The following is a 16,744-nucleotide window of genomic DNA, read 5'->3' on the forward strand; positions in this document are numbered from 1 at the left end:
CTTAAGACAGAGCTAGCGGATAAGAAACAAGTAACTGGCCAACAAAATTGTATCTAATACAGGGTCTCTGTTTGTTATTTGGGGCTGGTGCCGCGATGGGTCCAGACCAGACCGTCAGGGAAAAACTACTCATTACAATTCTGAATACATGGCCTGCATCCCTCCCTCCCTCCCTCCCTCCCTCCCTCCCTCCCTCCCTCCCTCCCTCCCTCCCTCCCTCCCTCCCTCCCTCTCCTTGCCAAGCTCTTGAAGTCATTTACTCTCTGGAACGAGCTGTGAACTTGGAGTGAGACAAACACCCACTTTGACTAGCTTTGTCTATTCAAGTCCCTTCCCCATGCTGAGCTCCAGTCCCCTCCTCTGTACACTGAGCTCCTGGTCTGGTGATTCAGAGTCAGGAAGTCTGAAATGGAGGCAATGCTGAATTTGCCACAAGGTCTGCTGCAGCCCTAGATAACACGTGAAGGGTCCTCATCCACCGCTGTGAGCAATGTCTTACGTGCTCACATTCTCCTTATTCACTCTATACGTGTTCCGCGTGTGCATATACAGGATAAAGGAGAAAACACATACATTATCTTATCTACAGCCCTATACCTTGTACATACGTATGTCATCTCTGAGTGCGTGTGTTGAGCACCTGCTGTGGACCATGTATTTTTCTCAGCACTGGGAACATGGGATGAATGTGATGAAGTCTCTACTGTCCCAGGGGACATGCTGAAAGTAACCAGTGTCTCAGACCGGGCACAGCTCAAGACCAAGTCATAATAGGGAAAGGACAGGAGAGTCACGCAACGTGATAAGATACTCCGACAAAAGCGACTTAAGGGAGCAAGTGTCCGTTTTGGCTCGCGGTTCACGGCGTAGCCCACTGCGGTAGGGAAATCAAGGCAGCGGGAGTTGGAGGATCTGCAGTCAGAGAACCTGCTTCTGTCCAGCCTCTGCTCTCCACTTACACTCCATCTGCCTGGGCCCTCAGTGCTGCCCGCGGATGGGTGCAGATGCTAAGACAACTCTCCACTCGCTCAGACCCACTCTGGGCTGTTTCCTAAGTGAGGCTTCAGCCGATAAAAGCGAATAGTGTGGCTGGCGTTTTGACGACCGCTTCTCTGGACCATAGCAAGCAGAGGAAAGGATGGCTGAGTGGCCATGTATGCATATGTATGTTACACCTACCCCGCTTTCTCTGCTCACCCCAGACCCTCCCCAACATGTCTCCTTCATGCCTCATGTCCTCTTTTTTTCTCTGTGTAAATTGGTGCTGCCTTGTGGAAAGTTCATGGATCTTGTCGGCTGGCTCTTGTGCCAGTAACCTTGGCCGTACCGAGTTTGTGAGTGTAGCAGCGATGCCAGCATTCTCCACGTCTGGCTGCCACCAGGTTCCACAGAGCCAGAAGCCAAAGTTTTCTTACTGCCTTCCACGGCTTCCAACTTGCACTGTGCCTTGGGAGGGAAATGTTTTTTGTTTGTTTGTTTTTTTTTTTTTCTTTTGGATCAGGGCAGGGGACCTGAATCTCTGCTTTCTCGGCCCAGAGTGGCCTTTACTATCCCCTTCCTGAGATGGGTGTTCTATACCAGCTTACCTACTGAAGTGTCTTGGTACAATTGGGATGTCTTTCCTAAAGTCAAAGACGCTGGACATCTCTGGGGTTTCAGGTATGAATGCCGTGAATGGGATCTTTGTGCCACTTAACACCCAAAGCCCCAGCCACCGGCTGGGGGGGATAGAGGAGGACAAGGGCAGATGGGTTAAGTCATGCGTAGTGATGCATCCCCTGTGAAATCTCAGCGCCTTCCTCGGGACACTGTAGTTCAGGGGTTCAAGTCACTCACCTCTCTGTTATTTACTTGTCGGGGTCTTGACTCTTAAGAAATCACTATGGCAACGGGACCATTTTGCATCATGCAGACAATGTCAGAGTCCCAAAATCTCATGTGTTTTAAGGCCGGGTTCCAACCTCATTCTCATTCCTGCAGGGAATCAAGTTCCACCAGGTGAAGTGTCCTTTCTCAGAGCTCAGATCTGCCTCAGAATGGCTCTTCTTTCCCCTTTGTTTTTGAAACTAAGCAATTATTTTTTTTTCTTAAAGGGAAAAAAAATGCGCTAATGCACTAGATTCTCTCTCTTTTCCCCCTTTCAATTATTTGGAATTGAACTTAACAAAGTCAGCTTTGAGCGAGCACTATATATGAGTAATGCTCTTTGTCCGCAAAGAGCATTGGCTCAAATGGTATGGCAGTGCCAGCTCTCGCCGCGCTTTGTGTGAGCGCCCGCAATGACAAAGCACGCGTGTCAGGGTGCATAATGAAACTATAAATTGTTTTCATGAATGCTCTGAATTTGGTCTTTTATGGGGGAAAATTCAAAAGGTATTTAGTGCCACGTTTCACATATGCGAATAACGCCAGGCAGTGTAATATATCCAGTAAGAGTAGAGTCTTCTCTGGGCTCGCACCGACCACTATGGTGGGACTGTTGGCCGAGCATCATTCCTGGTGCTGGGCAGGAGGGGAAACAAAGCTGGAAGATGCTGTTGCTCGAGGACAGGAGAATTCAGAGTGTGGCAAAGATACTGAGTCCTGGAATCAGTCTCTGGTGATGGGTGGGTACCTGTGTTTGATCCTAGAAGAGGGTTCACAGATCAGTGCCGAGTTAGGGAACTAACTGTCCACGGGAAAAATGACTGCTTGGTTTCATGGGTGGGAAGGATCAAGTGCAGTGATTTATGGTTCAAAGAAGTTTCATAATGTCTTGGGGTTATTTTTATGATCGACAGCGTGTGGACATAGCCTCAAAAATTTAGAAAAAAAAGTGGAAAAAAAGTAAGGAAAAGATTTAAAGCTTGAAGAAAAGAAATTACTAGTGAGAGATGATTCTTGTCAATATTTATAATTTTTTTGCTAAAATCTTTGTATCACTTTGTAAAATTTAAATATATAAATAAATATATACATATACATGTATACACACACACACACACACACGTATATATATATATATGCACCATGTTAGATAAATCTAGGATCCAGATATTTATCCTTATATGTAATTTTAAAAACAATTCTTCTTTACTATTATTACATGCATGTGTATTGTGTGTATGCCGCATTACATGTGTAGAGGTCAGAAGATGAGGTTGCGAATGATTCTTTTGTTGTATTACGGGCTCAGGTGATCAGACTCAAGCCGTTAATGTTTGATGGCAAGTGCTGTGACCCGCTAAGTCATCTCGCTGGCTTTATTAGTTAGTTCTACTTTTGAAAGTATCTGCAAATAAATTATCGTATCTGTCCCTGCTCATGAAAGTTCAGGGACAGCTAAGGTTTGGCTCTGTCTTGAGAGCGCCATGTGTCAGGTGACGCGGCAGTCTTTCTACATGCACGCCACTGGCGAGTGTCTGAGTGGTGTGAGCCCTAATCGTGAGAAAGGAGAGGCTGGGGAACGCAGTGCACAGGCCGTGTAGGAGCCATTTCTGACCAGTGGCCATTTGTCCTGCAGTACCTGGTGTGTAAACGGAAGCTGGAGAGCAAGAAAGAGGCCCTGCTGATCCTCTCCAAGGAGCTGGACACCTGTCAGCAGGAGAGGGACCAGTACAAACTCATGGCTAATCAGCTTCGAGAACGACACCAGTCCCTAAAGAAGAAGTACCGAGAGCTGATTGTAAGTCTGACACTGGAGGGGCATCTGGTCCCCTAACTTGGGAAGTGGAGGCAGGGGCATCTGGGTTCGAGGCCTTCCTTGGCTATATACTGGGTTAGAAACTTGATAACCTGTCCAGGCAAGCAAGCAAGCAACAACAAAACCTGACCCAAACCAAACCAAAGTTTACCAGTAAAGATGTGTATACCGCCTATTTCCTCTACAGCCTGCTCCACATGTATGCCCTTCCGGGCTTCTGGATCTAACACGTGTGACGATAACATGTCCACATGTGTTTACTGTGGCTGTTTCCTTACTGGTCTGTAGATGATGGACTTGCCTTGTCATTTTAAAGAGCATGAGTATCTTAAATCTGTGCTGATGCAGAAGCTGCCAGCTGCACAGCTGGCCAACTTAACTAAGTTAATTGGCATTAAAGAAAACAAGAAATTTAGTCCCTCATTGTGCCCAAACCCCACAGGTGACTGAAGCTGCTGTAGGATAGGGGTTCAGAGCTCCCATGGTGGATGCTGTTCTGTTCTGTTCTGTTCTGTTCTGTTCTGTTGTTCTGTTCTGGCTCAGCATGGAGTTCTGCTGGGCAACATGTGCCAATGCTGTCTGAAATAGACTCTCTGTATCCAGCACTTTACAGAGAAGGCTTCCTAGGCCTTGTACAAATGCGGAAGTCACCTGTGTTTGTCAAGGTTTTATAGAGGAACTGAACTGATAGGATGAATGCACACACACACACACACACACACACACACACACACCATGAGAGAGAGAGAGAGAGAGAGAGAGAGAGAGAGAGGTTTATTAGAATGTCTTACAGGCTGTGGTCCAGCTAATCCAACAATGTCTGTCTGCCAAGGGAAGGCCCAAGAACCCAGTAGTTGTTCAGTCCAGGAGGCTGGATGTCTCATCTGGTTTGCAGTAAGTGCTGCAATCCCAAAGTCGTAGACTATAATGCCAGCAAAGGAATGGACTTGCCAGAGACAATAAGAGCAAGCAAGCAAGCTTTATTCATCTGTGCCCTTTATAGAGGATGCTGCATAAGGTTGGCCCAGATCAAAGGTGCACCGTCCTGTCTCAAAGACACAGATAGGAATGGAACTTCCCATTTCCAACAGTTTAATTAAGAAAAAAAAAAAAAAATCCCTCACAGGAATGCCCAGCCATTTGGATTTTAGTTATTTCCAGATGTAGTCAAATTGACAACAAGAATAGCCATCACATCTCCTCTGGAGCCTTTGCATAGTCCCCATGGTAGGGAACTATGTGACCCATGCCCTTGATTTTCCCTTGGGTTCTTATGGGTTTTTTTTAAAAGGCTGCAAGTCAGATAGACCCAGAGGGGTAATGCAGCTTCACACCCTGGCTTCTTCCCCTCCCATTGATGCGGTCCCTCTCCTCTGTCAACATGTTCTTGCTGTGTGTCCCAGGCTGGTCTAGAACTCATTGTGTCGTTCGTACTGGCCTTCAACTCGTGGTCCTCTTGTGTTCACTTCCCAAGCCCGGAGATTGTAAGTGTGTGCCCAGTTTCCACTAAGTGCAAGCACTAGTATCAACATTTCATCATTTGCCTGGGACCACTCAACTGTCCTGGAGTAGAAATAGAAATATTCTTCACGTTCAAATAGCATGGATAGATATGTGACTAGTGTCTTTGTAAGAGTACTTATTTAGCTGGGTATGTAACCGCAGCACTTGGCGAGCTAAAGCCGGAGAATGGGGAGTTTGAGGCCAACCTGGGCTACATAGACAGATGTTGTCTTGTTAAAACTATAATAGTAGTAGTAAAGGCTGTTCATTTGGCGAGCGTTTATTTGTTCTCTTGAGAGGTTTATGTTCCCAAAGGCAAAAATGGGAGAACTCAACTTTCATAAGTCAAAATGCATGTCAGTCACTATTTTTATTCTATCTGAAAGAAATTCAACTGAATGAGATACTATTTTATGCTCAGTTTCTGCTCTGCTCTGAAGTAATTTCGACCCATCTAGATTTCTCCTTTAGAAACATCATTTTGGAAAATACATGTTTGGTCTTGATTGGAGCCAATTCTCTGGGGTCCTCTATCAAGTGGGAGTTATTTTTAAAGAGTTGTCAAGCTTGCATCCTCACCTTACTAGCTGCATGGCTAATGGGGATTGGTCTGAATTTAGATTCACAGTTTGGTCCAGCTGAGGGTTGAGATTCCATGCTGAGTCTGGGCTTATTCTCAGGAAGTAAAATGTCGTATTTGTTTCCTTGTAGGACGGAGATCCATCACTTCCCCCTGAAAAGAGGAAGCAGGTAAGATTTCTTCTTGGTATCTGGCAACTCTCATATCAGGGTGGCTGTCAACCTTGGCACAGCTCAAAGAACTGGGAATCCCCGACTGTCTAGAACAAACTTCCCTTTTAAGTTCTTCTGGAATCTTCTAAGATGCTGGCGGATGCGGTTGTAAGAGGGACCAGGAGAGGCAGAAGGGGTACCGAGCGTAGGCGGGCAGACAGCAGTGACTGAACCCCAGGGCTGGGGTATTCTCTTGGGAAGCTGGGAACCAAGTGCTCAGGCGGCAGTTCCTTCTGACTTGGAGGAGGCGTGGTGGTCGGCTGCTGAGATCTTCCACTTCAGACGTTTAAACGTCGTCTATCAAGGCTCCCAAGCTGTTTTCTTATTTTTCTCTGCATGGCAGCCAACCCTGCTTGTTGGTCAGTCCCTTGTCTTACTTCCTAGCGTAGATGCGTGATCGTGCTTGAACGTGCACCTGCCTTTGCTCGTTGGGCTTCCTCTTCAGGCCTGTGGCTGTCCCACACGATTCTAATTGTTCGCCTTTGTTGTGCTTTTCCTGTCTGCTCGGGAACACCCTTCTGCCTTAGTTCCTCTGTTCAACTCTTTCCTATTTGTTACGTTTTCCGGATAAAACTGAGGGATGTGGCATCAAGTCTTCCTTTCTCCCCACACAGATCCTGTTGGAATTTTGTGAAAATTGTGTCATTAAGCTGCTAACAGTGAGCACCTAAATTTGTTAGACGACAAGAGGGGGCATCTCAATTTAAGTTCTTTAAAAATTGTTTTTAAAATGTTGGTTAACAGTAAATTGATTAAGTCTGTTAATTTGTGAATTAATTTGAACTCACCCCTGTGTGTGTGAGAAAAACAGTGATCTTTTTCCCAAGATAGTTTTCTGAGACCTTCCTTTCCCTTTGCGGCTTTTCTAATTTGCCTCATGCTGTGTGTTAGAGGTGCCTAGGTGCTGGCGATGTTAATGGTGGCACGCTCTGCTGTGGCCTCTTCACTTGAGCGGGACTTCAGAACTGGTGGATATAAACCAAGGCACAGCAAAGATCTGTCCCCAGCTGCAATAGTCACCTCAGTGTCCTGTGTGCGCAACTGACAGGTGTCAGTGAACACAGTTGATTGTTAATGTACAACGTATTGCACATAAAATTCATATTCATTATCTTGAGATACTTGATGCAGTGAACAGTGTCAAATACACACACACACACACACACCACATACATACACATATACACAGAGACGCACCACATACACACACATACACACAAATGCACCACATACACAGGCACATGCACACGCACATGCACACATGCACACACCACATATAACACACACACATGTACATACCACATATAACACACACACACACACATAACTTACACCACACATACACACGCACACACACATGCATACACCACATATAACACACACACCACATACACACACACACTCACACACATATACACACATGCATACACCACATATAACACACACACCGCATACACACACACACACTCACACACATATACACACATGCATACACCACATATAACACACACACCGCATGCACACACACACTCACACACATATACACACATGCATACACCACATATAACACACACACCGCATACACACACACACACTCACACACATATACACACATGCATACACCACATATAACACACACACCGCATGCACACACACACTCACACACATATACACACATGCACACACCACATATAACACACACGCATATGCACACACCACATATAACACACACACACATACATACACACACACATACACACACACACACACACACACACACGTACGCGTGTGACTTGTATCTTTAAATGGCACTGCCGTCCATATCCACCTGTCCACGCTGCTCACTCGAACGCTCCTTCCTGCTCTATGGGACTAGTTTATAATGTTCCGTGTTTGATCCAAAGTCTAATTTTTCTGTGTGGCTAATTGATGTTTTTTTCTAAACAAAATTACATGGGAGTTTATCATTACTGTTTAAAAACTGAAATCCTTAATCTTGGCTTGCTGGGTGTTTTTGATAGCTGTAGGCAGTCATCTTCCCTGTGATTTCAGAGTTTGTTAGTATTCATGAAGGAGTTTTCCAGTTTTAAGTGCATTCGTGTTCTGTGACTTTATAATGACACATTTACATCGTCTGAGGAGAATCTGATGAATTCCAGTTCGTCTGTCAAGCTGCATCCTTACCGTTCTAAAAATACAAGTTCAAGGTGCCAAGCGTGAGTGCTGCTGCTTTAGTGCAGTACTCGGTTCCCAACCCTTTGGGAATGAATATGATGATGGAGCTTGGGCTGAGCATCCTGCCTGCCTGGCCCCAGAGACACAGGATGGGGTGCAAATGATAGAACTCTGAACCGTGCAGCTGGTCAAGGAGGGATGATGGCCTTTGTGGATGGGGCAGGCAAAGGGCTCTGTGGGCAGCAGTGTCCTGAGCGTGTGGTACCCTCTTCTCTCCTCCGAGGCGTGTTAGGCAATTAAGAATGCAGGGTACCCAGGTAGACTTGGAGTCAGATAGCCGATGCTCTCTTAGGATGCATGTCATTCAGTGTTGGAGACACGCTTACTAAAGTGTAAGTCATTGCTTACCTGAAGTTCAAACTCAGCTTACCTGAGATGTCTACTTTTGTGGCAACTGTCAGGGCCCCTTTCTCTTGTGGTTAGCTTCCTCCTACGGCTGTGTCCCCTGCAGGAGTGGCACAATGCCCAGAGGCCAAGCCCTTTTCTCTAGGTTGGCCCATGAAAACTGTATTCCCATCCTCGGTCTAACCTTGAGGGCTATTACGATCTTGGCTTAGGTTAGGCGTGTGGGATGGAAGGGGCCAGCAATGATGTGCTCCAAAATGCGTAGCCTCAAGAAGGCACCTCTGGGCACCTCAGCATTCTCCTCCTTAAAATAGGATAAATATGATGGCCACTGTGCGGAGTGTCCGGGGTGGGGGACAGAGCACATGGTGCTGGTAGAATGTTCAGCTCAGTGCTTTAGTGAAGGGCTCTTCCTCCTCCTCTTCTTCCTCTTCCCCTCCCTATTCCTCCTCCTCTTTTTACTTCTCTCCCTCTTCTGTTTTTCACTCCCCCCTCATCTTCCTCCTCCCCTTAAATAAAAGTCATTCTCCCCTAGGATGCGAACTGTCCATGGCTCCTTGCTCTCTTGGGTGCATGTGGAGTTCAAAGTCGCCTTGGCTAAAGAATGGCTCCGATTAAGGATCCGCCCCAGAATTGTTGTTTGCCCAGTTCTCATGGGAGGCAAAAATACAGCTGGCCTGAGTAGCAGGGAGACCAGCTTCAGTGACCCTAGGTCTGTCCTCCGTATCAACTCTCTTGTTTATTGTCCTTTCTCTTAGTGGCCGTACTTTCTCCTCAGAGTAGGGAATGTGGCCACTGACGACATTGGGACTACTAGATCCTACCCTTTTAGCCTTGAGAAAAAGGCAGTTCCCAGGGTCTCAGGGAAGGGTATAGGCGGACTGGGCTAGGACTCATTTCTGGGTTAGACGGTCTGGGTTAGGCTTTCTACAGAGGTTAGGTGACTGTACCTCTGGGATGGGCGCTGGTATACAGTGCCATGCTCACCTGCTTTATATGCCTTACTGAAATGATCTAGGAGTAACATATACTAAGCATCTACCTTGTCAATCACCAACTCTCACTATTGCAGGCCCTGTGGGTGACCTCATTTCATTCCTGCCCAGTCAAGTGAGGCAGGCTCCGGTGCAGGCTCCGGTTATGGTCAGTGCTGTCTGACAGGGGTCGAACTGGAAGCTTACGGACGGCATGGAAGTTACACCCATGTAGGATGGAGAAGTCATGCCACTAACTGGTGTAGAAGTAGGGTTTGAGGGCTGCTGTGCATTCCGCCGCTGGCGGTGACTGCTGGGTCTCAGGAAAGTCTTAGTGAGAACTTTGCATGCGCCCAGGGCTTATTTGGACAGGAAGGGTTTGGGGTGGAAAGAGCCGGCGGAAAACCCTTGAGCTTGTTGGACGTGGTGCTGTCAAAGTCAGCACCCCGTGATGTCACCTCTCGTCCTGGAATCTAATGGTGACACTGTGGATAAGCCAGTGGACAAAGTCATCAAATACAGGGTGGTAGACAGTAACCACGCAAAGAGAAGAGTGTGCTTTGAGCAAAGGTGTACCCTGACTGGGGATAAGCAGTATCGGGGAATAGTCTCAGTATTCCCCTTTAAAATAGCTAAAGTTTTGTTTCCTGTTAGTCCTTAGGCCAGTGAATGGTTTGGCTGGTCTTTTTAAAGTCCCTCTATATCACACCATTCAGAACAGGGAAGAAGATGCACTTGCCTTTTAGACCCTGGTTCCAAGGCGATTTCCCATTTAGCCCCAAACAGGCAGTACATGTGTTTAAAGGGCAGGCACGTTCGTTCCCTGAACTGCTTCATGCACCAGAAGTGGGGGAGGTACACCCTGATCTGGTGCCCCCCAGCTCATGTTGTGTACTGGTCCCAGATGCGAACCAGAAGGTGCAGTGTTTACCCTCCAGCTGCAAAGTGAATGCACCTGGCATGAACAGATGGCACTGACCCAGAGGACTGCCAAGGTACAGAGGCAACAAGGAGGTCATAAGACGTGCACAGGCTAGAGAAGATGCCCACGTTGGTTCCTGCTACCCCACTGTCTTCATTTATGTCTGTGATAGCCATTGCGTACTTGGAAGGACCTCACTAGGCTCGTATCCATCCGTTGTTTGGAAGAGAGAAGCTGTGATCATGCCTTGTCATAGCGTCTCCATTTTTTTTTTTTTTCATTCCTTAGGACCAGTACATCTCATCCCTTTGGGAATCCAAGGTCTACAAACATGTCCAAAGCCATGGACCCTCACTCTAGAAGAAGCCCGTATGCTTGTCACAAAAAAACTTGCCTACCATTTCACAGTCATAAATCCTCTGCAGCCTACCCGAGGGTCCTTGGCATTCCACAGGCTGCCTGTTAGGAGCTGGAAATGTGTTGAGGGTTCTTCTCATATTTTGATAGACAATAGTAACACATCCTTAGTTGTTGTAGTGTTGTGTGCTTTCTAAGAGACCTTAGAGATGTTCATGCCTATGTGTGGACATCCCATTGTGCCCTGAGGCCGTGTTGGTGAAGTGGACCTTTCACCAAGGCAATGCCATGGGTTTAGATAAAAAAATTCTGATCCATTGAATTCAAGCACAATCTTTTGCTTGCTGTCTGGTTGACCCTAGGCAAGCTGCATAACCTCTGTGAGCCACCATTGCCTCCTCGTCAAAATGGAGATACACATGAATATGAGACATATTCATGAAGTTCTTTTGAGCAAGGCTTCTAATGTGCTCTATTAGTCAGGGTTCTCCAGAGGAACAGAACGTATAGAATGAGTCTGTATGTCAATAATTTATAATCAAAATACTTGGGAGTTATTCTGGGAGCCACTACCAAGCAGAAACAATATCACCGTGTCCCAGATCAGGCAAACATACGTATTTTCAAGAATGTCTTAGATCCAGCTAGTCCAACAATGGCTGTCAACCAATAGAAAGTCTAAGAACCCAGTAGTTGTTCAGTCTATGAGGCTGGATGTCCCAGCTTGTCTTCAGTGTATACTGGGACCCCAAAGTAGGCTCTAACGCCAGTGAAAGAATTAACCTTGCCAGCAAATGCAAGGGCAAACAGAGCAAGAGGTTCCTTTTTCCAAGCCCTTCATACAGGCTGCCAGCAGAGGGTGTGGCCCAGATTAGAGGTGGACCTTCCCACCTCAAGGGCTCCTTAGTGAAGGTGGGTCTTCTCACTTCAAATAATTTAATTAGTAAAAAATCCCTTCTGGTTTTCCCCATCCATTGTAGGTTTAGTTAATTCCAGATGCCGTCAAGTTGACAACCAAGAATATCCACCCAGGTGCTTTGTCTAGTAGTCTGTGAATGCTTGGCGAATGGTTTTCTTGGGATTATTCAAGATCACACAGCAGGTCCACAGAGCAATACTAGCTTCTAGGAGACTCTCTGTGTGGTGGCAGTTTGGTTCTGTTTTTGATTTGGAAGTCCCATTCAGATTCTTCTGCCAAGCAGCAGTCGAGAACCAGAAGTGGAGGTAGGGTTTTTGCACTAAGCTGTTGTGAAGTGTCCACTGAGAAGACGACTCAGACACAGCTTTAAGCCAATAAAAGTCTTTAGCAGCTAACCAGTGATGGCGCTGGGTATTTGGGATCTCAGTGTAGTCCCAAGTCCTTTTTAGAGTGAACTTTTAAGAAAAAAACCCACAAAATCCTGGGTTGACTAAGTTCGGGTAGTAAGAAACAGCCAGAAACAAAAATATAGAAGCCAAAAAGCAAGGTTGGTACATTTAGAGACTTTTCCAGAAGTATGGATGTTGATGGATTAGGGCTTTGTTTTGGCAGGTGGTGCTGTCTGTGTGCTGAGTTTATAGTCTGAATGGCACTTCCATCATGGAGTCAGTTGTGCCAAGGTTTGGGAACCTGTTACATAAGCTAGTCTTCTTTCTGGTGGCCACCAGCCCCTGGCTGTAATTCTGCCTGGCTTTCCCCACTTCTTTCTTAATCTGCTTAAAACACAGACTTGAACTTCGCGATCGTAAATTCTAGGAATGTAGTTGTCATGCCTTCCTTTTGGACCTTGGAATTCCTTTTTCAAACAGCTCAATTTCCAGTGGCAAATCACCCGTTAAAGAAGCTGTGAAGAAACCGAGACAACCACGATGGCACTAATAGCTTCTCGTGGGATATTGAAATGAAAACGTCTTCCCGTTACTCCGGGCAGAACTGTACACTGCGCGCCCCTTTGCACTGCGTGGAGAGATGGTGGGAAGGCCGCAAACGACCCCTTAAATATTTTTCTTTTGCTAAACAAGCACTTTCAGTGAAGGAGACAAAGGGGAATTGTGACGATCTTGGGTTAATCTTCGTAGGTGACAGGATTCTTTTGGGTCACAGCAGCACACTCCCCCGGCCCTCATCTCCAAATTGTTCCTTGAACAGACAGTCAAACATATCTTTAATCTCTTTGTCTTTGGTTGTTTGATTTCAAGCACAAGTACCCTGGAAGGCATCTCCCCCCGGCCCACCAGGGAGCCTTTGCTTTCTTGCCTCTAAAAAGGAATGGCTTATTTATACAGTGACATGCACGTGATGACAACTGTAGGGAAAATGGAGTGCAGAGCGGGCCCTGTGCGGGGAGGAGGGGCCCTTTTATTTCAACAAAGTCTTCCTGGTCAAGCTTATTTTAGTCCCCAGAGCCCTCAAATCACAATGACTTTGTACACGAATCCTGGTTTGATGCAGGGAACCTAAAACTTCCTTCAAAGACTTCAAATGCGTTGAGGTGTTCTTTCAGAGCACTTTGAAAGGAGCCACTGAACTGTCACACATGGGAAGCCAGGAGGCAGCCCAGGTCCAGCCGCTCCCAGCCCTCCCCATCAGGACTGTGGCTCCGCAAATCTTCACATTGGCTTGACATGGAGCAAGGCTGTCCCCCTGATTCATAGGCTCTCTCTAAGATGCTTGGGGGTTATTCTGGGAGCCACTAGCAAGCAGAAACAAAATCATAATGTCCTCGATGAGGCAAATATTTATTTAAACTGTGCCTTCCCTAAAGTCACTAGACAGGTTTGCCTGTGAGGCGGAGCCTGGGGTAGGACGAGGCTGCTGAGCCCATGTGCTGCCAAACTGTGCCCAGTGTGCACTGTGTGTAGCTTGTGGGTGCCGCCAATGTGATGGAGGTTATCGCTCTGGTGGACTCTACGAGCAGGGGCCTTTGCTAAGCAAGTTTCACTCAATGACTGCAAACACTGGGATTGCCACTGGACCAAAACAGCATAGTGGAAGCTGCAATTACGTTTGCCGTCTATCACAGGCCTAAAGAACACTGATGTTTCATCCCATGGAGGGTGGGTGTATGGTTTTTTCGATGTATTTTTGCTTTATCTTGTACTGTGTCCTATGGAAGCTGTGGATTCCAGGGGCCTGGGATTTCAACTTCCCGGTGCAGTGCAGCTCAGTAGTGCTCGCTGAATCTGGTCTCCATCCCTTTCTCTCATTTCTTGAGAGAGTCAAGGACTGGCTGCTCTTTCTGTCTTATCTTATTTTCGTTTTACGTTTGACTTCCTATTCTGATAAGTCTATCTATAATTGGGAGGTATGTTATAGGACTTCCTAGTATGCATCATTTATTTATGCATCGTGTGTGTGTGTGTGTGTGTGTGTGTGTGTGTGTGCGTGCGCGCGCGCGCGCGCGCGCGCGCGTGTGCATGCCTATGTATGGTTATCTGTGGAGGCTAGTTGTGCCGATTCCTCCTGAAGCTAGTGTTGCAGGCTGTTAGGAGTTGCTTGATATGGGTACCAGGAGTTGAATTCAGGTCCTCTGGAAGGACCATACATAGTCAGAACTGTTGAGACTGAAGCATCTCTCTACCCAAGCCCTGTCATTTTATCTGACGATGTAGACTAACCTGTCCATGGCTTGATGACTAAGATGATGTGTATCTGTCAGATTCCAGAGGACTTGCAGAAGGGAGACTAAGCTTCCCCAGTGAGAATTCCTACCAGAAGGAGGCCACGAGGTTTGCCTGATGTCATCATACTAGCCATCAAGAGGTGTGACATCTGTCCTGTGCCAGATTCCCAGGGCACACTGTTCTCAGTTAGGAGCTGGCTTGGGGAGATGCTTGGGTACACGGTGTCTTACTCAGGGTTTCTTAGGTGCATGGCTGTCTTAGGTTTCTTAGGTACACGGTGTCTTACTCAGGGTCTTAGGTACACGGTGTCTTACTCAGGGTTTCTTAGGTACACGGTGTCTTACTCAGGGTTTCTTAGGTGCATGGCTGTCTTAGGTTTCTTAGGTACACGGTGTCTTACTCAGGGTTTCTTAGGTACACGGTGTCTTACTCAGGGTTTCTTAGGTGCATGGCTGTCTTAGGTTTCTTAGGTACACGGTGTCTTACTCAGGGTTTCTTAGGTACACGGTGTCTTACTCAGGGTTTCTTAGGTGCATGGTTGTCTTAGGTTTCTTAGGTACACGGTGTCTTACTCAGGGTTTCTTAGGTACACGGTGTCTTACTCAGGGTTTCTTAGGTGCATGGTTGTCTTAGGTTTCTTAGGTACACGGTGTCTTACTCAGGGTTTCTTAGGTGCATGGCTGTCTTAGGTTTCTTAGGTGCATGGTGTCTTACTCAGGGTTTCTTAGGTGCATGGTGTCTTACTCAGGGTTTCTTAGGTGCATGGTGTCTTACTCAGGGTTTCTTAGGTGCATGGCTGTCTTAGGTTTCTTAGGTACACGGTGTCTTACTCAGGGTTTCTTAGGCGCATGGCTGTCTTAGGTTTCTTAGGTACACGGTGTCTTACTCAGGGTTTCTTAGGTGCGTGGCTGTCTTAGGTTTCTTAGGTACACGGTGTCTCACTCAGGGTTTCTTAGGCGCATGGCTGTCTTACTCAGGGTTTCTTAGGTGCATGGCTGCCTTAGTCAGGGTCTCTATTGCTATGATAAAAACACTATGATCAAAAGCAACTTTGGGGAAAAGGGTTTATTTCACTTTGCAGCTTATACATTCACCATCCAGAGAAGTCAGGGCAGGAACTCAAGGCAGGAGCCGGGAGGCAGTAACGGATGCAGAGGCCATGGAGGGGAGCTTGGTACCTCATGCTTAGCTTGTGCTTGCCTTTATATGTGTGTGTATATGTGTATGCATATGTATGTAAATCATTTATTCTTTTACACTTCATCTTACATTCCAACTGAAGTTCTCCCTCCCACCCCCCTTCCTGCCCCCTACCCTCATACTATCAGCCTAGGGATGGCTTCCCACAGTGACCCGGGCCCCTCCCACATCCGGCATCATTCAAGAAAATGCACCACAGGTTGCCCACAGGCTAGTCCCAAAGAGGCTAAGATTCTTTCTTCTTAGACGACCCTAGCTTGTGTCAAGTAGGGATTAAAAATTAGCCAGCACAGCATGAATCATCCATCCCTGCATCCTGTGCTGGGGCCTGAACTTCCCCTTGTTAAAGGAGGGGTCTCTGAAATGGAGTGTGCCAACAGCCTGTAAGTCTCACGTCTCCCTGTTTGTTACTAAGGTTATACAAATGTGTGTGATTGTGTCTGTGTGTGAGTGGGCGTGTGTGTAAGGGTGTTCATGGGGAAATAGGAGTGTGTCTGCACATCTGGAGATGGTGATATGGGCAATGTCTATCCTGTTCACTTATGCCTGTGTGCCCCAGCACATGTGTGGAGGTCAGAGGACAGCTTTGGGGAATGAACTCAGTCTCAGCAGGCACCTGCGCTGGCCGAGCCAGTCCACTGGTCCACTGTCACAGCTTTAGTAGACGAACTCCTGACAGCGAGGGTGACTTAAGAATGAGGATTCTACAGTTTGCCCACTGTGAACTCGCTCCCATTACCAAGGAGAACAGGGCAGCCTTTCCTAGCTTGATCTGAATATTTAGAATGGTTTCCTTCTTGCACCTCTTTGAGCTTTTTTCATGGAAAGAGCCGGTCTCCTGGGCCCGCAGCCTTCCTTCCCTCCCTAAGTGCCCTGCCACATTCTCCCTGCATTTCCTTCACAAACTGCGATTCCAATCTGGTGGTCACAGAGTCCTTCTCAATAACAGGGAGACACGGCGCTCTGCATAGCTGATAAATCATAAGCGGGCACCGCCTGCTCTCTTGATGGATTGTTGGAGCGAGTGTGTGAGTCATGGGTGTTATTTTTGGCCAGGAGAATTGTGTGAACTTTGCTCCTCTATTCCAAGCTCTTGAAAAATGTGCCTTCCCCCCCCCCCCCTCCACTGCC

The 16,744-nt window shown here is 47.0% G+C and overlaps 1 protein-coding gene across 1 annotated transcript in view; it reads left to right on the top strand.

Annotated features, from left to right (window-relative positions):
- The window catches only part of Ccdc149 (coiled-coil domain containing 149), an 87,473-nt gene that overhangs the window by 26,641 nt on the left and 44,088 nt on the right, over positions 1-16,744 (top strand). Inside the window, 2 exon segments of the mRNA XM_051174087.1 lie at positions 3,503-3,664; positions 5,897-5,935. Of these exon segments, the coding sequence (XP_051030044.1) occupies positions 3,503-3,664; positions 5,897-5,935 (201 nt within the window).

This window comes from Phodopus roborovskii, unplaced genomic scaffold, assembly GCF_943737965.1.
Source record: "Phodopus roborovskii unplaced genomic scaffold, PHOROB, whole genome shotgun sequence".
Lineage (NCBI taxonomy): Eukaryota > Metazoa > Chordata > Mammalia > Rodentia > Cricetidae > Phodopus > Phodopus roborovskii.